This window comes from Salmo trutta, chromosome 12, assembly GCF_901001165.1.
Source record: "Salmo trutta chromosome 12, fSalTru1.1, whole genome shotgun sequence".
In the NCBI taxonomy this organism is placed as follows: domain Eukaryota; kingdom Metazoa; phylum Chordata; class Actinopteri; order Salmoniformes; family Salmonidae; genus Salmo; species Salmo trutta.
This window is the reverse complement of record NC_042968.1, coordinates 1,833,685-1,856,050: the sequence shown is the minus strand read 5'-3', so window position 1 is coordinate 1,856,050 and position 22,366 is coordinate 1,833,685. Positions and strand designations below refer to the sequence as shown.

General features: G+C 41.0%; 1 protein-coding gene across 2 annotated transcripts in view; it reads right to left on the bottom strand.

Moving 5' to 3' along the window:
* The window catches only part of LOC115202803 (MAM domain-containing glycosylphosphatidylinositol anchor protein 1), a 443,101-nt gene that overhangs the window by 180,147 nt on the left and 240,588 nt on the right, over positions 1–22,366 (bottom strand). For both annotated transcript variants that reach the window (XM_029766841.1, XM_029766842.1), the window contains exon 6: positions 12,834–12,966. In XM_029766841.1, coding sequence (XP_029622701.1) covers positions 12,834–12,966 — 133 coding nt within the window. The remainder of the gene's footprint in view (positions 1–12,833; positions 12,967–22,366) is intronic.

Below are 22,366 nucleotides of genomic sequence, written 5' to 3'. Positions count from 1 at the left end.
CCCAGTGTAGCCTTCACCAAAATCACATTTCCTATAAGAAAAATGTTCTTACCTTGCTTGTTCTTCATCAGAATACACTGCCAGGACTTCTACTTCAATAACAAATGTAGGTTTGGTCCCAAATAATCCATCGTTATATCCAAACAGCGACGTTTTGTTCGTGCGTTCTAGACACTATCCCAACGCTAAATCTCGGCCACGAGCATGACGCAAAATATGACAAAAAATTTCGAAATATTCCATTACCGTACTTCGAAGCATGTCAACCGCTGTTTAAAACCAATATTTATGCAATTTATCTCGTAGAGAAGCGATAATATTCCGACCGGGAATCTGCCTGTCTGTAAACTGAGGAAAAAACCAAAAGCCGGGGGCGGGGCGTGTCACGCGCCTAAGGCTTAGTCCATTGACTGACCACTCAGCATTTGCTCTCGTGTGCTTCAGCCAGGGCTTTGAATGACATCATTCCTGTTTTTCCCGGGCTGTGAGACTCCATTGTTGACGTGAGAAGTGTCACGTAAGAGCAGAGATCCTTTGTAAACGATAGAGAGATTCAAGAAGGGCAAGAAATGTTCAGACAGGGTACTTCCTGAACAGAAGCATCTCAGGTTTTTGCCTGCCATAGGAGTTCTGTTATACTCACAGACACCATTCAAACAGTTTCAGAAACTTTGGAGTGTTTTCTCTCCAAAGCTAATAATTATATGCATATTCCAGTTTCTGGGCAGGACTAATAATCAGATTAAATCGGGTACGTTTTTTATCCAGCCGTGAAATTACTGCCCCCTAGATGTAAGAGGTTAACAATGTTTTCGAATAGTAATTTTGTAAATTGTAGCGCTGATTCACCGGAAGCATTTGAGGGAAAATATTTTCTGAACGTCACGCGCCGATGTAAAATGCTGTTTTTATATATAAATATGAACTTTATCGAACAAAAAATGCATGTATTGTGTAACATGATGTCCTAGGAGTGTCATCTGATGAAGATTGTCAAAGGTTAGTGCTGCATTTAGCTGTGTTTTGGGTATTTGTGATGCATGCTAGTTGCTTTGAAAATGGCAGTGTGATTATTTTGGGCTGGGTACTCTCCTAACATAATCTAATGTTTTGCTTTTGCTGTAAAGCCTTTTTGAAATTGGACAACGTGGTTCGATTCAGGAGAGGTGTATCTATAAAATGGTGTAAAATAGTCATATGTTTGAGAAATTGAAGTTATAGCATTTATGAGGTATTTGTATTTTGCGCGACGCGATTCCACTGGCTGTTGACTAGGGTGGGACGCAAGCTTCCCAGGTTCCCAGACAGGTTAATGAATTAAAGACCATGCTTACCACATCACCCAAACTTGCTTTCCCAGACCCAAATCTAGATTTCATAATGGATACTGACGCATGTGACATAGGCATAGGGGCAGTCCTCTCCCAGAAATATGAGGGTAGAGAGAGAGTAGTAGCATATGCCAGTCAGGCACTGTCAAAACAGGAAAGGAATTATTCAACTGCCAAGAAGGAGCTTCTTGCTGTGGTAGTGTTTCTTAAATATTTCAGACACTTTTTGCTGGGGAGGAAAATTCTACTGAGAACTGATCACAGCTCACTGAGGTGGCTGAGTAACTTTAAACAACCTGAGGGACAGTTAGATGGTTAGAGAAACTGAATCAGTTTAACTATGATACTGTCTACAGGACAGGGAGACTGCACAGTAATGCAGATGGTGTGTCACACCGACACACAGACAGAGAGTGTACACACAGCCGACTCACAGCAGGCCACTGTCAATCTGAGAGCTATCGTAAACAAGCCTCATGATGTCTCGATTGAGCCTGTAGTTGGAGTTCAAACAAGCCAGGCGGTCCCCACAAATGCAGTTTTCCTTTTGGAAGCACAGGATAGAGACCCAGGTTAGAGCAGAGCTCCCTATGGAGTTGCAATCAGAGCCAAAGTTCAGGCCTTTCAAACAAGAGTGGGGGGCATTACATGTGAAGAATGGGGTGTTTTGCCTTGAGAGTCAAAACTATGAGACAGATGACACCATCTGGAGAGGGGTTGTACCAGATGAGCTCGTACATGAGATACTTACCTTTATCCACAATGATAGAACAGGAGACCAATTAGGAGATGAAAAACTCACCAGTAAGATTTTATTGGCCGGGCTGGCAGAGAGCCATAAAGCAGTGGTGTAAGGGCTGTGTGGCATGCGCCGCATACAAGTTACAGGGTCCAGCCCCCAGAGCGCCCATGACAAGTTCTATCACAGGCCGCCCTTTTGAGAGGAGAGCTGTAGACTTAATTGGTACGTTTACAGAGACGGGACGAGGTAACAAACATATTATGGTAGTGTCGGATTACTTTAATAGGTGGTCAGAGGCATAAGCCATACCCAATCAGGAAGCAGTAACAGTGGCCAAGAAACTTTGTGTTGAATTTTTGTTGGAGCTAGGCGTTCCTAGCTCTATCCATAGGGACCAGGGGTAAAATTTTGAATCTACTCTTTTTAGAGAGATGTGCAATCTTTTACAAACGAACAAAACAATAATCATTCTGTACAACCCAAAATTAGATGGTTTAGTGGAAAGAATGAACAGAACTCTGATCAACATGATGTCAATTTTTGTTGATGACGATCAAAGAAATTGGGATGAGATACTGCTATATGTGATGATGGCATACAGGAGTAGTGTTCAATCTTCCACGGGGGTTTACATCATACAGGGTGCTGGTCAGTACTGAAATTACTTTATGAGTTGATGTGTTTATGGAAACACAACAATATGAAGGAAAACAGTATGTTTCTCGGTATGTGTAAAAGGTGCAAGGGTATTTAAGCACTGTAAGGGAAGCTGTAAAGAGAAATCACCTAAAAGACACAGGTAAACAAAAACAATACTTTGATCTAAATGTGACACCGCAGAGGTATGAGGAAAATAATTATGTGGCTTAGGGACTACCAGAGGAAAAAGGGGTTGTCACCAAAACTGAGAAATAAATGCAAGGGTCCTTTCAAAATTGCAAAGAAACTGTCAGAGGTGCTGCATGAAGTAAGTAGTACAGTTTAATGGACCTTATCGTGCCGTGGTACACTACAACAGGCTCAAACCTTACTTTGTAGTTGTTTCAGAGCATGTCTCCTGATGTGGTTTAAGCATTGTTGTGGACTTTGAACATCACATTTTTGTGTTTTTATACAGTGAGGGAAAAAAGTATTTGATAGCCTGCTCATTTTGTATGTTTGCCCACTGACAAAGAAATGATCAGTCTATAATTTTAATGGTAGGTTAATTTGAACAGTGAGATACAGAATAACAACAACAAAATCCAGAAAAGCGCATGTCAAAAATGTTATAAATTGATTTGCATTTTAATGAGGGAAGTAAGTATTTGACCCCCTCTCAATCAGAAAGAGTTCTAGCTCCCAGTTGTCTTTTATACAGGTAACGAGCTGAGGGAGTGCGCCTAAACTCAGCTTGTTACCTGTATAAAAGACACCTGTCCACAGAAGCAATCAATCAATCAGATTCTAAACTCTCCACCATGGCCAAGACCAAAGAGCTCTCCAATGATGTCAGGGACAAGATTGTTTGAGTTTCTGAAGGTTCGAGTTGCCAAACATCAGCCTCGAAACCTTAATGACTTGGAGAAGATCTGCAAAGTTGAGTGGGACAAAATCCCTCCTGAGATGTGTGCAAACCTGGTGGCCAACTGCATGAAACGTCTGACCTCTGTGATTGCCAACAAGGGTTTTGCCACCAAGTACTAAGTCATGTTTTGCAGAGGGGTCAAATACTTATTTCCCTCATTAAAATGCAAATCATTTTATAACATTTTTCACATGCGTTTTTCTGGATTATTTTGTTGTTATTCTGTCTCTCACTGTTCAAATAAACCTACCATTAAAATTATAGACTGATCATTTCTTTGTCAGTGGGCAAACGTACAAAATCAGCAGGGGATGAAATAATTTTTTCCCTCACTTTATATTTTTTATAAGGGTGATTTTGAGAGTGAAAATCTGAAAAAAAGATTTTTCACACTGGGCACCTTTCACACAGGACCCACTTGTCCAGGAACCACTACACCACTGCATAGGGCCGATGGAAAGACAGCAGTCCATTCACTCTGAAATAATAAGACAGTAGGTCCCAATAATAATACAAAAACACAACTAAGCTTTTCCCAATCTAAACTTACAACTATTACTTCCCATTGCGAAGAACAATTCACATTTATCACACAAAAATAACCAAAAATGTTTCACACACAACTTATTTTCAAAGAGTTGGCCAACAACAGCATGCAAGCTGCAATAAAAAACACAGTACCACTCACCAGACGATGATGTGAAACGTAACTTCTTGTTAAAAGTTATTCTTGAAAAGGGGGAAGCTAACAAATTAGCAACAACCTCATCTTCCATAACACCTGCTGCAGCCACTGCAAACAGGCCTAAAATAAAAGCTTGCTAGCTAGACCGTGGGAAAACTACTGCTCGCTGTTGTAGTGACCTGTTGGCCTTCGACCGCTTGGCAATTACAAGTCAATGTGATTTGTTGATTCCACTCTCACTCCAAAATTTTGCCCTAATACAGTTGAATGGCAGATGCCTTCTATCAAGCTTCTGCTGGCCTAGCCAATGCATGACTTAGCTAGCTAGATTTATCTGCCCAGAGACCACCAAATAAAAATCCTGATTGGATATTTTTTCCTTTGAGTGTTAACCTTTTCGTTTCTGTTAGCAGTTGATGTTACTCTTCAATAACACAGACCCCAAAGCAAATCAGGGGGAGAAAAATAGGTTTATTCAGAGGACCAATCATAGATGTTATGCTGAGAGGGAGATGTTCATTCTCCCCTCATTCAACATCACCCCTTGATTGAGGGAAAGAAACTACAAAACCTAAAACAGCAGAGAACCCCCCTTACTCTTACACACCACTATGTCCCAATGCATCCTGTTAGCTGGAGTCTCAGGCGCTTAACACCCCCCCCCCCATGTGTGGCTCTGGGCTGGCCTGGATTGATTGGATGGGAGAGCAAAAGTGTGTGTGTGTGCAACAAGCTCTCATAGTCTCACTACAGAATTATTTCATTATTATCATTTCAGAGACATAACTGAGAGATGAGTAGAATACCTGTGGTGTATTAGCTTGTGGAGATAGACAACTTCCATTCAACATGATTCCAACCTACAACCTTCATTCAACACAATTCCAACCTACCTTGACTTTAGCGCTATCAGAGATGCCATGGCAGTCACCAGAATACTTGGCTCTTTTAAAGCTTGTATATTTTTGTATTTATTAGGATCCCAAATTAGCTGCTGCCGAGGAAGCGGCTACTCTTCCTGGGGTCCAAACAGGATACCACATAACAAATAAAATACATAATATACATTTACATTGCAATTTAGCCATTCAGCAGACGCTCCCATCCAGAGTAACCCATAGCTAGCGCATTCATCTTAAGATAGCCAACCCCATAACACAGTCGTATCCCAACCACATATCACATGAATAATACAATGCAAAATACAACACAAAGTGCATAAAAATGTCTGTGTGTCTCTTTACAGTCCCTGTCGTGCCATAGGGTGTTCTTTTTTAAATTTTTATTATCTGGTTTTATTGCTAGCTTGAATTACCTGGGGTGGCAGAGAGTTCCATTTAGTCATGGCTCTATTTAACACTGTGTGTTTCCCAGCCTCTGTTCTGGACCTAGGGACTGTGAAGAGACCTCTGGTTGCGTGTCTTGTGAGATACCGATGAGTGTCCAAACTGTGTAGTAAGCCACAACTTCCATTCAATGCGATTCCAACCTAACCTTGACTTTAGTGAGTGATATCAGAGATGACATGGCAGACACCAGAATATTTGGCTTTTCTAAGCTTATGGAGAGAGCCACGACCTTCACTGAACTTGATTACAACCTAACATTGACTTTAGTGAGTGCTATCAGAGATGCCATTGGCAGACAACATCAAAAATGCTGATGCAACTTCAGTTCTCCCTGCCAAGGCTTATGAATCAAAGTCTTTGGCATATAAAACAGGTCATCATTGATCTATTGTAAAAGTCAGCGATGTACAGGTGACCTTGTGGTACAAGAAAATAGGTTCTTTGTGACCTTCTAATAACCATTGCCATTAGAAGTGCCAGGGTCACGTGAATAAAAAGCAGGCTCCTTAGTGACATGGAGAATAATACAGAGCTGATGTAATTATGATAATCCTTCCTTAAGTGGCGTACGTTTTCTTTGTGCTGCCTTTGACCTTCAGAAGGAAGACGTGCCTGCGACAAAGCTTTTGAGTGGAATACAGGAAGTGTTTGACAGTGAATACAAAAGGAATGTGTACAATGAATGAGGGCAAATGTCATTCGCAACCTCGAGTGTACTAACCTTTGTGTAAATTCACAAGTCAAAATAACTGGAATAAATGGAACAAGGATTATTTTTCAGGTGCGTATAAACAGTGCCTTCAGAAAGTATTCATGCCCCTTGACTTATTCCACATTTTACAGTGTTACAGCCTGAATTCAAAATAGATTAAATAAATAAAAAATCTCACCCATCCACACACAATAACCCATAATGAAAGTGAAAACATGTTTTTAGGAATCTTTGCAAATTTATTGAAAATGAAAATCAGAAATCTCATTTACATAAGTATTCACACCCCTGTCAATTTGTGAAGTGCTTTCAGCAGGGTTTACAGCTCAGAGTCGAAGAGCTTTGCACACCTGGATTGTAAAATATTTATCCATTACTGTTAAAACATTTTTTCAAGCTCTGTCAAGTTGATTGTTGATCATTGCTAAACAGCCATTTTCAAGTTTTGCCATAGATTTTCAAATATAAGTCAAAACTGTAACTAGGCCACCCAGGAACATTAAATGGCATCATGGTAAGCAACTCCAGCGTAGATTTGACCTTGTGTTCTAGATTATAGTCCTGCTAAAAGGTGAATTTGTCTCCCAGTATCTGTTGGAAAGCAGACTGAACCAAGTTTCTCTGTGCTTATAGCTTTATTCCGTTTCTTTTTATCCTAAAACACTCCCTAGTCCTTGCCGATGACAAGCATACCTATAACATGATGCAGCCACCACCATGCTTGCAAATATGAAGAGTGGTACTCAGTGATATTTTCTGTTGGATTTGCCCAAAACATAACACTTTGTATTTAGGACAACAAGTTCATTTCTTTGCCACATTTTTTGCAGTATTACTTACAGTACCAGTCAAAAGTTTGGACACACCTACTCATTCAAGGGTCTTCCTTTATTTTTACAATTTTCTACATTGTAGAATAATAGTGAAGACATCAAAACTAACACATATGGAATCATGTGTTAACCAAAATAAATTAAACAACTCAAAATATATTTTATATTTGAAATTCTTCAAAGTAGCCACCCTTTGCCTTGACAGCTTTGCACACTCCTAGCATTCTCTCAACCAGCTTCATGAGGAATGCTTTTCCAACAGTCTTGAAGGAGTTCCCACATATGCTGAGTACTTGTTGGCTGCTTCACTTTCGTTCATTCTGCAGTCCAACTCATCCCAAACCATCTCAATTGGGTTCAGGTCGGGTGATTGTGGAGGCCAGATCATCTGATGCAGCACTCCATCACTCTCCTTCTTGGTCAAATAGCCCTTACACAGCCTGGAGGTGTGTTGGGTCATTGTCCTGTTGAAAAACAAATGATAGTCCATCTAAGAGCAAACCAGATGGGATGGCGTATCGCTGCTGAAGACTGTGATAGCCATGCTGGTTAAGCGTGTCTTGAATTCTAAATAAATCACTGACAGTGTCACCAGCAAAGCACTCATACACCTCCTCCTCTATGTTTCACGGTGGAAACAACATATGCAGAGATCATCCATTAACCTACTCTGCGTCTCACAAAGACAAGTCGGTTAGAACCAAAAATGTCAAGTTTGGAATCATTAGACCAAAGACAGATATGCACCGGTCTAATGTCCATTGCTTGTTTCTTGGCCCAAGCAAGTCTCTTCTTCTTATTGGTGTCCTTTAAAAGTGGTTTCTTTGCAGCAATTCAACCATGAAAGCCAGTCTCCTCTGATTCACGCAGTCTCCTCTGAACAGTTAATGTTGAGATATGTCTTCCTTGAACTCTGTGAAGAATTTATTTGGGCTGCAATCTGAGGTACCTCTGGGTCTTCCTTTTCCTGTCATTTCTCTTTGCTTATTTGAGCTCTTCATGCCATAATATGGACCTGGCCTTTTACCAAATAGGATTTTCTTCTGTATTCCACCCCTACCTTTTCACAACACAACTGATTGGCTAAAACGCATTAAGAAGGAAAGAAATTCCACACAAACTTTTAACATGCATTCCAGTCGACTACCTCATGAAGCTGGTTGAGAGAATGAATGAGTATATGAAGAGTGTGCAAAGAACAGCTACTTTGAAGAATCTCAAATATATTTTGATTTGTTTAACAATTTTTGGTTACTATATAATTCCATATGTGTTATTTCATAGTTTTGATGTCTTCACTACTATTCTAAAATAGTATAAAAATAAACAAAAACCCTGAAATGAGTAGGCCTGTCCAAACTTTTGACTGGTACTGTAAGTGCTGTGTTGCAGACAGGATGCATGTTTTGGAATATTTTTATTCTGTACAGGCTTTGCACTTCTCTCTCTGCCATTTAGGCTTGTATTGTGGAGTAACTACAATGTTGTTAATCCATCCTCAGTTCTCATAATGCAATCATTAAACTCTAACTGTTTTAAAATCACCTTTGGCCTTACTGAAATCCCTGAGCAGTTTCTGTCCTCTCCGGCAACTGAGTTAGGAAAGATGCCTGTATCTTTGTAGTGACTAGGTTTATTCATACACAAGCCAAAGTGTAATTAATAACTTCACCATGCTTCAAGTAATATTCAGAGTCTGCTTTTTACACATCTACCAAATCTGTGTCCTTCTTTGCGAGGCATTGAAAAACCTCCCTGGTCTTTTTGGTTGAATCTGTGATTGAAATTCACTATTCGATTGAAGGACCTTACAGATAATTGTATGTGTGAGGTACAGAGATTGGGTAATCATTCAACCACTAGTATTGAACAACAGAATGAGTTGATGCAACCTATTTGGTAATCACATTTTTACTTCTGAACTTATTTAGGCTTGTCATTACAAAGGGGTTCAATACTTATTGACATATTTTATTAATTTCGAACATTTTCTTCAAACAAAATTCCACTTTGAAATCATGGGGTATTGTGCATAGATCTGTGACACAAAATCTCAATTTAATCCATTTTAAATTCAGGCTGTAACAAAAAAAGAAGGAAAAAGTAAAGGGGTGTGAATACTTTCTGAAGGCAGTGTATAGTAGTATACAACAAGGTACAAAAGAAAAAGGTACATCTAACTTGAAGAGTTTTGCTTATTTTATTCAAGTGCTCTCATTGGTTGCTTTGTGCCGACCTGCATCAGAGCTTGGAAGATGAAATATGGGCCATTTGTATTCCTTGTTTCAATTGCATGTCCAACAGAAAATAAATAAATAAAAAGCCAAAAAAACAAAACAAAAAAATCTGTGATTGATTCCTCTTGTCCCTCTGCATCTTTATCCGGCTTTATGCCTCTCTCTTAAAACCAGATCCAAATTCCAATTTGTGCTGTTGTTCTTTTGCTTTCGCCTTGGCTGTGGACTAAGGGAAGCGTGTTTGTTTTTGTCTGTTTTTCAGAGTGGGTATCCTCAAGGGTACAGAAGTATTGAGTCCTGTGTGTCCTACTCTCCTTTCACAATTTCCCTCAGTCAGAGAGCGCGAGCAAGCTTGCAACACAGCCTCTTACGGGATGGGGGGAAATAATCTGTGCATTTTACTTCAGTGAATCCCACACGTAAAGAACAATATGTTCGCAGTTTGAAGCTGTATACATTTTCAGCCCACTAATTTGACAAAGGGTTCACAGCCCCCCCAAAACAAGGGTTCTCAGCCACGAAGGAAAGTAATACGGAGAGAATACCACAAAAACAACATTGTTTGTTAATGGAGAGCTCATCACTCTGGTACTTTCCCCTTTATTAGGTGTTACAAAATGTTTTCTGGCTGCTTCGCCTGCTTTTGTGCTACCACTAATGGCCAGAATAAACATTGATTTCCAAACATTTAGCCTCGTGACTAGTGCTAACCTCATCCACCCCATATTGTTTCCTCTGAATTGACTCTTAAATTAATTATGCAAATTAGCATCCTTTGAACCCTTTAATTTAACTGTCCGGTACTTCAAACCCCAACATTAGCTGTAATATCTTATCATCAATCATGGCCTTTCAATTCTCGTAAAGAAAAAAATATATAGGCTGCATTAAAACAGATGAATAGGTCAGCTCTTGGAAGGGGGGTTCGTCTGATGACATTTGAAATGCGGCAAAAAACAGAAAAGAAAGGGAATGAAAAAGAAGATAGGATTCTGGTTCTCGTTTGCCGAGCAAGCGGCCTTCGGAGGGAGACTGCAGTCTGACAGCGTTGTCGACGGCAACGTCTTTGCCGGTGGTAACATGACATCGCCGTGGAGACGGGCCGGAGTGAAGAGAGATAAAAGAGTTCTATGACAGGTGAATTAGAAGTGAGGGCCAGAGATGTGTCTCCCAGCAAGGGAATAACAAGACGGATAGACGGTGTAACACACAGAGGAGAGGAGCAAGGGAGTGAGAGATGTATGTCAACGAGGAGGAGAGAAAATAAAGAGAGAGACAGTGAGGGATATGGACATTGAGGGAAAAGGAAGGGGAGATGGAGTGAGTTGAGATGAGGAGAAGAGATGGAGTGCGATCCTCAAAGAGCGGAAGTTGGAGAGAACTGGAGAGGGTGAGCGAGAGATGAGATATCAAGAGGGGGAAAGTGGGAGAGAGGGAGGATGAGACGGAGTGTCTGCATGTGAACTGCATTGTTGGTTAAGGGCTTGTAAGTAAGCATTTCATGGTAAGGTCTACAGCTGTTGAATTCGGCGCATGTGACAAATACAATTTGATTTGATTTGATTTGAAAGAGAGGAGGGGGGAAAAGCAGAGAACGGTTCAGTGAGACAGAGCAAGACAAGGGATAAGAGAGTGAGGGATGGATTCACGCAGAAAAACGGAGATTAAAGGAGAGAGAGGTATTGCCTGGGGTGGTCTAGTGGTAAACGCCACCCCCTTCAACACATATAGTACAAGTCAAAAGTTTTAGAACACCTACTCATTCAAGGGTTTTTCTTTATTTGTACTATTTTCAACATTGTAGAATAATAATGAAGACATCAAAACCATGAAATACACATACATATGGAATCATGTTGTAACCAAAAAAGTGTTAAACAAATCAAAATATATTTTATATTTAAGATTCTTCAAAGTAGAAACCCTTTGCCTTCATGAGGAATGCTTTTCCAACAGTCTTGAAGGAGTTCCCACATATGCTGAACACTTGTTGGCTGCTTTTCCCTCACTCTGTGGTCCAACTCATCCCAAACCATCTCATTTGGGTTGAGGTTTGGTGATTGTGTAGGCCAGGTCATCTGATGCAAAACTCCATCACTCTCCTTCTTGGTTAAATAGCCCTTACACAGCCTGGAGGTGTGTTGGGTCAGTGTCCTGTTGAAAAACAAATGATAGTGGGACTAAGCGCAAACGAGATGGGATGGCATATCACTGCATAATGCTGTGGTAGCCATACTGGTTATGTGTGCCTTGAATTCTAAATAAATCACTGACAGTGTCACCAGCAAAGCAACCCCACAACATCACACCTCCTCCTCCATGCTTCACGGTGGGAACCACACATGTGGAGATCATCTGCGTCTTACAAAGACACAGCGGTTAGAACCAAAAATCTCAAATTTGGACTTATCAGACCAAAGACAGATTTCCACCGGTCTAATGTTCATTGCTCGTGTTTCTTGGCCCAATCAAGTCTCTTCTTCTTATTGGTGTCCTTTAGTAGTGTTCTCTTTGCAGCAATAAGACCATGAAAGCCTGATTCACACAGTCTCCTCTGAACAGTTGATGTTGAGATGTGTCTGTTAATTGAAGTCTGTGAAGCATTTATTTGGACTGCAATTTCTGAGGCTGGTAACTCTAATGAACTTATCCTCTGCAGCAGAGGTACCTCTGGGTCTTCCTTTCTTGTGGCAGTCCTCATGAAAGTCAGTGACATCATAGTGCTTGGTGTTTTTTGCGACTGTACTTGAAGAAACTTGAATTTTCCACATTGACTGACCTTCATATCTAAAAGTAATGATGGACTGTCGTTTCTCTTTGCTTATATGAGCTTTTCTTATCCTAATATGGACTTGGTCTTTTAAGTAGGACTATCTTCTGTATACCACCTCTTCCTTGTTACAACACAACTGATTGTCATTAAGAAGGAAATATATTCCACAATTTCACTTTTAACAATGCACACCTGTTAATTGAAATATATTCCAGGTGACTACCTCATGAAGCTGGTTGAGAGAATTCCAAGAGTGTTCAAAGCTGTCATCAAGGCAAAGGGTTGCAATTTTGAAGAATCTCAAATATATTTTCATTTGTTTAACACGTTTTTGGTTGCTTATTCTATATGTGTTATTTCATAGTTTTGATGTCTTCACTATTATTCTGTAATGTAGATAATAATAAAAATAAACAAAAACCCTTGAATAAGTAGGTGTGTACTAACTTTTTACTGGTACTGTATGCTCTTCCTAACCAAGTAGATTTGAACCCTGTCACAAACCTTTGTGCCTTTACCGTCTTCTCTTCATTAAAAACATACTAAAATAAAATTATGAAAGAGGGGTGTAGAATAATGATAGGGAGGACGATGTGTCGCTTACTGGTGGCGTTGGTGAGCCGAAAGGTGACAGAGCTCTCAGGGATGTCACACACGTTGCGAACAGTCACCTCACATGTGTAGTTTGCAAAGTCCTTTGGCCTCAGGTTCTTCAGCTTCAGCACCTTGGTCTCCCCCTGCGTGACAGAAAACATTGACTGGTCACACAGATATAACAGTAACACCCTCACTGACCACATGTGAATAATCTTCACAAAAACACATGCACACAGTACATTTACACAATCTCAGACACACACCATAAATACCCTGTTGGCACATTTCTAAATGCACTTTTAACCCTCCTGCTGTGTGCCGGTTGAATTGGACCGATTTACAAGTTTTCTCTCTGAAAAATGTAGTTAATTTAATCTGATTGTCATAAGGTTCCATGACTTTGTCCACACAGGGCATCTGAACAAACAAAACACATTGATGATTTTCATAACATTTTGGGTGTTTTGTTTAACTTTTGTACACCTGTGGTGTTCCCGGTCAAAAATGACTGGTCATTAGAAATGAATGGGTGAGACTACAATTAGTGTATAGAATTGAATTCAGGCACATGCCCATTCATCAGATGGACACAGTTCCTCTCTCAGACCCCCACATGCATGTATGTTTGAGCACACACACACACATACACCTCACACCCCTTCTTGGCTTCCATGGCAACCCACACGGGAACCTTTCCCCAATAGAATCTTTCCCCCATGGGAACCAAACCTGTTGTCATTCTCACAAACAACCGCAACATTGTTTTAATAATATATAGAACTTTTCTCGCAGCTCTGGTATATAAAGCTTTTTTGAGGCCTTGCTCACAATTCATTCTGTGGCAGCACAATGACCTAATGATATACTGTATGTGAGGATCTTGATCATATCTTTGATTATGACACTGGTGAGGAGGAGAGGCCAAGAAACTGACAGTGAAGATGCATTAGAGGAGGAAGTGTCAGAAGTTGAAGACAACACAGAATATGATCCAGACCAAGAGACAACCGATGTGGAACAATCCAGTGATGAGGAAGAGGGCCCTGCTGAGGTTGTTGTTACATTCCGGTCAAAGAATGGGAATTTGTCCTGGTCTTCATCCCCACCTGAGAGGAGAAGTCGGTTGTCGGCTGAAAATGTTATCAGGATGACCCCAGGGCCAACGAAATATGCCATATCCCAGGTTGATGACATAAAATCCTGACACTATTTAAAAATGTGAATTGGTTTCAAAACAAATCTGAATACAACAGGTGTAGGTAGAGTTAATTAAAGTGACTTTGCATAGATGACAACAGAGAGTGGTAGTGGTGTGGAGAGGGGGGGGGCAATGTGAATAGTCTGGGTAGCCATTTGACTAGATGTTCAGGAGTCGCATGGCTTGTGGGTAGAAGCTGTTTAGAAGCCTCTTGGACCTAGACTTGGCGCTCCGGTACCGCTTGCCGTGTGGTAGCAGAGAGAGAGAGTCTATGACTAGGGTGGCTGGAGTCTTTGACAATTTTCAGGGCCTTCCTCTGACACCGCCTGGTATAGAGATCCTGGATGCCAGGAAGATTTGCCCCAATGATGTACTGGGCCGTTCGCATTACCCTCTGTAGTGCCTTGCGGTTGGATGTTGAGCAGTTGCAATACCAAGCAGTGATGCAACCAGTCAGGATGCTATCGATGGTGCAGCTGTAGAACCTTTTGAGGATCTGAGGAGCCATGCCAAATCTTTTCAGTCTCCTGAGGGGGAATAGGTTTTGTCGTGCTCGCTTCACGACTGTCATGGTGTGCTTGGACCATGTTAGTTTTGGTGATGTGGACACCAAGGAACTTGTAGCTCTCAACCTGTTCCACTGCAGCCCCGTCAATGAGAATGGGGACATGCTCGGTCCTCTTTTTCCTGTAGTCAACAATCATCTCCTTTGTCTTTGTCATGTTGAGGGAGAGGTTGTTGTCCTGGCACCACACGGCCAGGTCTCTGACGACCTCCCTATAGGCTGTCTCGTTGTTGTCGGTGATCAGGCCTACCACTGTTGTATTATCAGGAAATGTAATGATGGTGTTGGGGTTGTGCCTGGCCGTGCAGTCATGAGTGAACAGGGAGTACAGGATGGGGCTGAGCACGCACCCCTGAGGGGCCCCTGTGTTGAGGGTATCAGCGTGGCAGATGTGTTGTTACCTACCCTTACCACCTGGGGGCAGCCCGTCAGGAAGTCCAGGATCCAGTTGCAGAGGGAGGTGTTTAGTCCCAGGGTCCTTAGCTTATTGATGAGCTTGGAGGGCACTATGGTGTTGAATGCTGAGCTGTAGTCAATGAATAGCATTCTCACATAAAGTTGAAGTCGAAAGTTTACATTCACTTAGGTTGGACTCATTAAAACTCATTTTTCAACCACTCCACAAATTTCTTGTTATCAAACTATAGTTTTGGCAAGTAGGTTAGGACATCTACTTTGTGCATGACACAAGCAATTTCTCCAACAATTGTTTACAGACAGATTATTTCACTTGTATCACAATTTCAGTGGGTCAGAAGTTGACATACTCGAAGTTGACTGTGCCTTTAAATAACTTGGAAAAATTCAGAAAATGATATCATGGCTTTAGAAGCTTCTGAGTCAATTGGAGGTGTACCTGTGGATGTATTTCAAGGCCTAGCTTCAAACTCAGTGCCTCTTTGCTTGACATCCTGGGAAAATCTAAAGAAATCAAAAGAAATCAGCCAAGATCTCAGAACAAATGTAGACCTCCACAAGTCTGGTTCATTCTTGTGAGCAATTTCCTAATGCCTGAAGGTACCACATTCATCTGTACAAACAATAGTATGCAAGTATAAACACCATGGGACCACGCAGCCGTCATACCGCTCAGGAAGGAGACGCGTTCTTTCTCCTAGAGATGAATGTCATTTGTTGCGAAATGTCCAAATCAATCCCAGATCAACAGCAAAGGACCTTGTGAAGATGCTGGAGAAAACAGGTACAAAATGATCTATATCGACAGTAAAACGAGTCCTATATCGACATAACCTGAAAGGCCGCTCAGCAAGGAAGAAGCCACTGCTCCAAAACCGCCATAAAAAAAGCCATACTACGATTTGCAACTGCACATGAGGACAAAGACCGCACTTTTTGTAGAAATGTCCTCTTGTCTGATGAAACATAAATATAACTGTTTGGCCATAATGACCATGGTTGTTTTTGGAGGAAAAAGGGGGAGGCTTACATGCCAGAGAACACCATCCCAACCCTGAAGCACGGTGGTGGCAGCATCATGTTGTGGGGGTGCTTTGCTGCAGGAGGGACTGGTGCACTTCACAAATAGATGGCATCATGAGGAAAGCAAATTATGTGGCTATATTGAAGCAACATCTCAAGACATCAGTCAGGAAGTTAAAGCTTGGTCACCAATGGGTCTTCCAAATGGACAATGACCCCAAACATACTTCCAAAGTTGTGACATAATGGCTTAAGGACAACAAAGTCAAGGTATTGGAGTGGCCATCACAAAGCCCTGACCTCAATCCAATAGACGATTTGTGGGCAGAACTGAAAAAGCATGTGTGAGCAAGGAGGCCTACAAACCTGACTCAGGTACACCAGCTCTGTCAGGAGGAATTGGCCAAAATTCACCCAACTTATTGCGGGAAGCTTGTGGAACGCTAACTGAAAAGTTTGACCGCAGTTAAACAACTTAAAGGCAATGCTACCAAATACTAATTCAGTGTATGCAAGCTTCTGACCCACTGGGAATGTGATGATAGAAATAAAAGCTGAAATAAATCATGCTCTCTACTATTATTCTGACATTTCACATTCTTAAAATAAAGTGGTGATCCTAACTGACTTAAGACAGGGAATTTTTACTAGGATTAAATGTCAGGAATTGTGAAAAACTGAGTTTAAATGTATTTGGCTAAGGTGTATGTAAACTTCCGACTTCAACTGTAGGTATTCCATTTGTCCAATTGGGAAAGGGCACTGTGGAGTGCAATAGAGACTGCATTATCTGTGGATCTGTTGGGACGGTATGCAAATTGGAGTGGGTCTAGGATTTCTGGGATGGTGGTGTTGATGTGAGCCATGACCAGCCTTTCAAAGCACTTCATGGCTACAGACATGAGTTACCTTTGTGTACTTGGCCACAGGCACTATGGTGGTCTGATTAAAACATCTTGGTATTACAGACTCGGACAGGGAGAGGTTGAAAATGTCAGTGAAGACACTTGCTAGTTGGTCAGCGCATGCTCGCAGTACACGTCCTGGTAATCTGTCTGGCCCTGTGGCCTTGTGAATGTTGACCTGTCCAAAGGTCTTACTCACATTGGCGGCTGCGGAGAGCATGATCACACAGTCTTCCGGTACAGCTGGTGCTCTCATGCATGTTTCAGTGTTTTTTACCTTGAAGTGAGCGTAGAAGTAGTTTAGCTCGTCCGGTAGGCTCCTGTCACTAGGCAGCGCTCGGCTGTGCTTCCCTTTGTAGTCTGTAATGGTTTGCAGGCCCTGCTCACATCTGATGAGCGTCAGAGCCAGTGTACTACGACTCGATCTTAGTCCTGTACTGACACTTTTCCTGTTGTTTGATGATTTGTCAGAGGGTATAGCGGGATTTCTTATAAGCTTCTGAGTTAGAGTCACACTCCTTGAAAGCGGTAGCTCTAGCCTTAAGCTCAGTGCGGATGCTGCCTGTAATCCATGGTTTCTGGTTGGGGTATGTACGTACGGTCATGTGGGGATGACGTCATCGATGCACTTATTGATGAAACCAATGACAGATGTGGTGTACTCCTCAATGCCGTTGGAGGAATCCCGGAACGTATTCCAGTCTGTGCTAGCAAAACAGTCCTGTAGTTTAGCATCTGCTTCATCTGACCTTTTTTTTATCTAGTCACTGGTGCTTCCTGCTTTAATTTTTGCTTGTAAGGAGGATATAATTATGGTCAGATTTGCCAAATGGAGGGCGAGGGAGAGCTTGGTATGCATCTCTGTGTGTGGAGTATAGGTGGTCCAGAGTTATTTTCCCTCTGGTTGCACATTTAACATGTTGATAGAAATGAGGTAAAACTGATGTAAGTTTCCCTGCATTAAAGTCCCCAGCTACTAGGAGCGCTGCCTCTGGGTGAGCATTTTCTTGTTTGCTTATGGCGGAATGCAGCTCATTCAATGCTATCTTAGTGCCAGCCTCTGACTGTGGTGGTATGTAAACAGCTACAAAGAATATAGATGAGAACTCTCTCGGTAGGTAATGTGGTCTCCAGCTTATCATGAGAAACTCTCCCTCAGGCGAGCAATGGCTCGAGACTTCCTTAGATATCGTGCACCACCTGTTGTTTACAAAAATACATAGACCGCCGCCCCTTGTTCTTTCCTGCCGGTACATCGTATAACCAGCCAGCTGTATGTTGATATTGTCTTCGTTCAGCCACGACTCCGTGAAGCATAGGCATAGGATGTTACAGTTTTTAATGTCCTGTTGGTAGTTTAATCTTCCCAATAACTCGTCCATTTTATTGTCCAAAGACTGCATGTTTGCGAGCAGAATTGAGGGGAGTGGGGGTTTATTCGATCGCCTCCTACTCCTCAGAAGGCAGCCCACCCTCCGGTTTCTCTTTCTCCTCCTCCTCTTCACGCAGATCAATGAGGTCGGGGCCTGTTCCCGAGGTAGCCGTATATCCTCTGCCTCGGGCTCATCAGACGTGAAAGAAGAAAAAGGATTCTGCTAGTCCGTGGTGAGTACTCGCAGTCCTGATGTCTAGAAGTCCTTTTTGGTCATAAGAGACGGTAGCGGCAACATTATGTACAAAATTTATTTTTTAAATATTACAAACAACGCAGATAAACAAACAAAAAAACACAATCGGTTGGGGGCACGTAAAACGTCTGCCTTCTGCTCTGGCGTAATTTTGTACTTGTTTGTCCATGCCTTTGTTAAACTTTGACACAAAGTAGTCTGTGATAAATAGGTACAAAACATTTCATCTGAGTATTTTTTATAGTCAAAATAATCCATACATTATGCTTATTTTTACTCAAAAACGAGTTGTATGAGCTCAGGTCAATGAGGCCTACAGGTCATAAATAGCAAATAGAAGTTCACATTTTGTAATGTTCACAAGAACTTAAGTTGATAAAAAGATCTAACACAACATTAGGTGATAATATATGTATTATTATGGATTTATATTCAGCTATAGTTGGGCGGTCATTTTGGACCGTGAACACAGAATTAATTAACATGAAATGAACACAACAGGAGGGTTAAACACAAAAGTGTTTGAAAGTGGCCACACACACACACACACACACACACACACACACACACCAATGTTCTAATATCATAGAGCAGAGAGAATATATCTGATTAAAGGATTCAACATTTATTTGGAATGAGACCATCAGCCAAATGAAATATCATCATTAGAATAACAAATCCATCTATTTTTTTCTCTCTTTCTTTCCATATATCTCTTTCACTTTCCATTCCCCTCTCCGTCCATCCTCTCTCACTATCTCACTCTCTCGCTTCCCCCCTCTCTTCATCTCTCTCTGCAGTCCATAGAACTATATAGAGATTTTCAAACTCTACTTCAATAATGATTTCCAGATAAGCTAGTTCATACTTCATTCCCACGGCTGCCTATTCCACCCATCTATGCCTTGGTGTGCTTCCTAAATGGCAACCTATTCCCTATATAATGCACTACTTTTGAACGGAGCCCTATGGGCCCTTGTCAAAAGTAGTGTAATATAAAGGGAATAGGGTGCCATTTGGGATATGGGCTTGGCTGACTGAGTGGGATTTTTCCTGTCTCATTCTTCCACTGTCGTAGCATGGGAAGAGCTACTCCGGCTAGTTGTGCTCTCAGGGTAGCCCTTTGTAGCAGACCATACAACTATTTCAATTAAAGGACAACAGAGGAAACAATGCCAGTAGCTAGATGGGGTCAGGGTTGGGGAGTAACGGATAACATGTCATCTGTTACGTTACCAGCTAAAATATTGTAATCAGATTTCAGATACTTTGAAAGATTTTATGATTACTTCTTGGATTCTCTGACATGTGAATTAGAAGTGATGGCCTGAGATCCATCTCCCCTTTTAAGGGAATAACAAGACACATAGACATTTGTGTGGGAAAAAACGATGACACCTTTCCGTTTTCTTAATGACATTCAAATCAGCATTGAAAAAATACCAAGTTTAAGTTTGTTCCGGCTGAGCGAGTCTGACCACAAGTCAGAGACCACAATGGTGGCACACCAAATGCATTTGATGGATTGCGGGAAAAGAGCAGGAATAGGATTTTGTAGGCTATAGTGAAAGATGTGTCTTCCAATGGTGCGACTGCTGTCGGCATAAAATATTATATGACCAACTTGAATAAACGCTTCAAGGTAAGGACGACAGCAGTGGTGTAGCCTACGGGCTATGGATATTTATTTATTTTATTTATTTCACCTTTATTTAACCAGGTAAGCTAGTTGAGAACAAGTTCTCATTTACAACTGTGACCTGGCCAAGATAAAGCAAAGCAGTGCGACACAAACAACAACACAGAGTTACACATGGAATAAACAAGCATACAGTCAATAACACAATAGAAAAAAAAGAAAGTCTATATACAGTGTGTGCAAATGGCGTGACGAGGTAGGCAATAAATAGGCCATAGTAGCAGAGTAATTACATTTTAGCAAATTAATACTGGAGTGATAGATGAGCAGATGATGATGTGCAAGTAGAAATACTGGTGCGCAAAAGATCAGAAAAGTAAATAAAAACAATATGGGATGAGGTAGGTAGATTGGGTGGGCTATTTACAAATGGACTGTGTACAGCTGCAGCAATCGGTTAGCTGCTCAGATAGATGATGTTTAAAGTTAGGATATTACTTACCGAGGCCCAATTCTTGATATCTACCTACAGTAGCAATTTAGTGAATCAAACCTGCGCTCTCTCAATTATTTGTGTATTTTTTGTGGATGGCTGTTCACAAATGTATAAGTGTATGTTAACGCAATAATGGTTGAATTGAAAAAGTGTAGCCTAAGCTGCCTATCAATCATTGTTTATGCGACCCATGGACAGCCAGTGAAAAATGTGCTGTTGCACTAGCTACATATAGCTGTGTATCCCAGCCTATGGATTCAAAGTTTGAGCGAGTTCCTCCGTTGTAAACTTTGGTGGTATTGTGCTCCACACATATTGTCAAAAATAAGTTTCATATCAGAAGACCATGAGTAGGGCTTTAGTTGCTCAATCTAATTTGTGCTGATTTAAAGAAATGTCCAAAGGCCTAACGGACACATGCATAAACTTCCACACTTTTGATAGACTTCAATAGCAGCAAATTATCAAGATATCAAAGTGTCACCCATAGAGGTCCTATTAAATTAAGGGTTTTAATTCATAATTCTATGGTGTCTATTTTTCAACCATGTTTTGAAGCAATGAGCCCAATCATGACAAAAACAGAAACAGTGTAGGTTAATAAGTCCTTCATTTTTGTTCAGGTAAAACAAGTCCTATTGTTGAAGATCAAGGGGTATTTAATTAATTGGAATGACTGGAAATCTGACTTTTTTAATGTAAATAGATAGCCTAATTGTTTTTTACTTCAATACAGATAATACAACTATGGGTTAGAAGCCTACATAACCATAAAGTAAAATGCAACATCCATGTATGGCCAGTAAAGTCTAAAGTTGATTTATCTTACAATAGATGTCGTTCAATTGTTAATATTCATTTTTATTTTCTAATGACTTAAGGGGGAAGTAGTCTAAAAGTACTCATATTACGTTACTGAGTTTGGGTAATCCAAAGTTACATTAATGATTCCAATATTTGACAGTTAACTGAAACGTATTACATTTACAAAGTAACCGAACCAACCCTGATGGTGTACTGACTGACTCAGAGTTTAACCTCTCTGGGGTAGGGTGCAGTATTTTGACATCCAGATGAAAAGCGTGCCCAAAGTAAACTGCCTGTTACTCAGGCCCAGAAGCTAGGATATTGGTAGATTTGGATAGAAAACACTCTAAAGTTTCTAAAACTGTTAAAATAATGTCTGTGAGTACAACATAACTGATTTGGCAGGCGAATCCCCGAGGACAAACCATCCAGGGGAGACAAAAAATTGAGGACATAGGATTTTCCAATGGTTTTCTATGGGATACCCTTATTAGGAACCTGGTTGCAGTTCCTATGGCTTCCAGTAGATGTCAACAGTCTTTAGAAATTGTTTGATGATTTTCTTTTGAGAAATGAAGAAGTAGTCTTATTCATTGTAAGTGTCACTCCAGGTGGACTCTACTGTTTTGGTGCATGTAAACAGCAGCACGCTCCACGTTGTTTTTATCCGGTATTAGAAACAGTTTATTCCGTCTTAAATCTTATAGATTATTTACGTTTCAGGTTGGATTAGGAATGTTGTTTGAAATGTTTGGACCAAGTTTACAGGTAACTTATTAGATACTTTGTAGGCATGTTGGGCGAGTTGAAACCAGTATATTTCTGAATCAAACGCGCCAAATAAATGGACAGTTTTGGGACA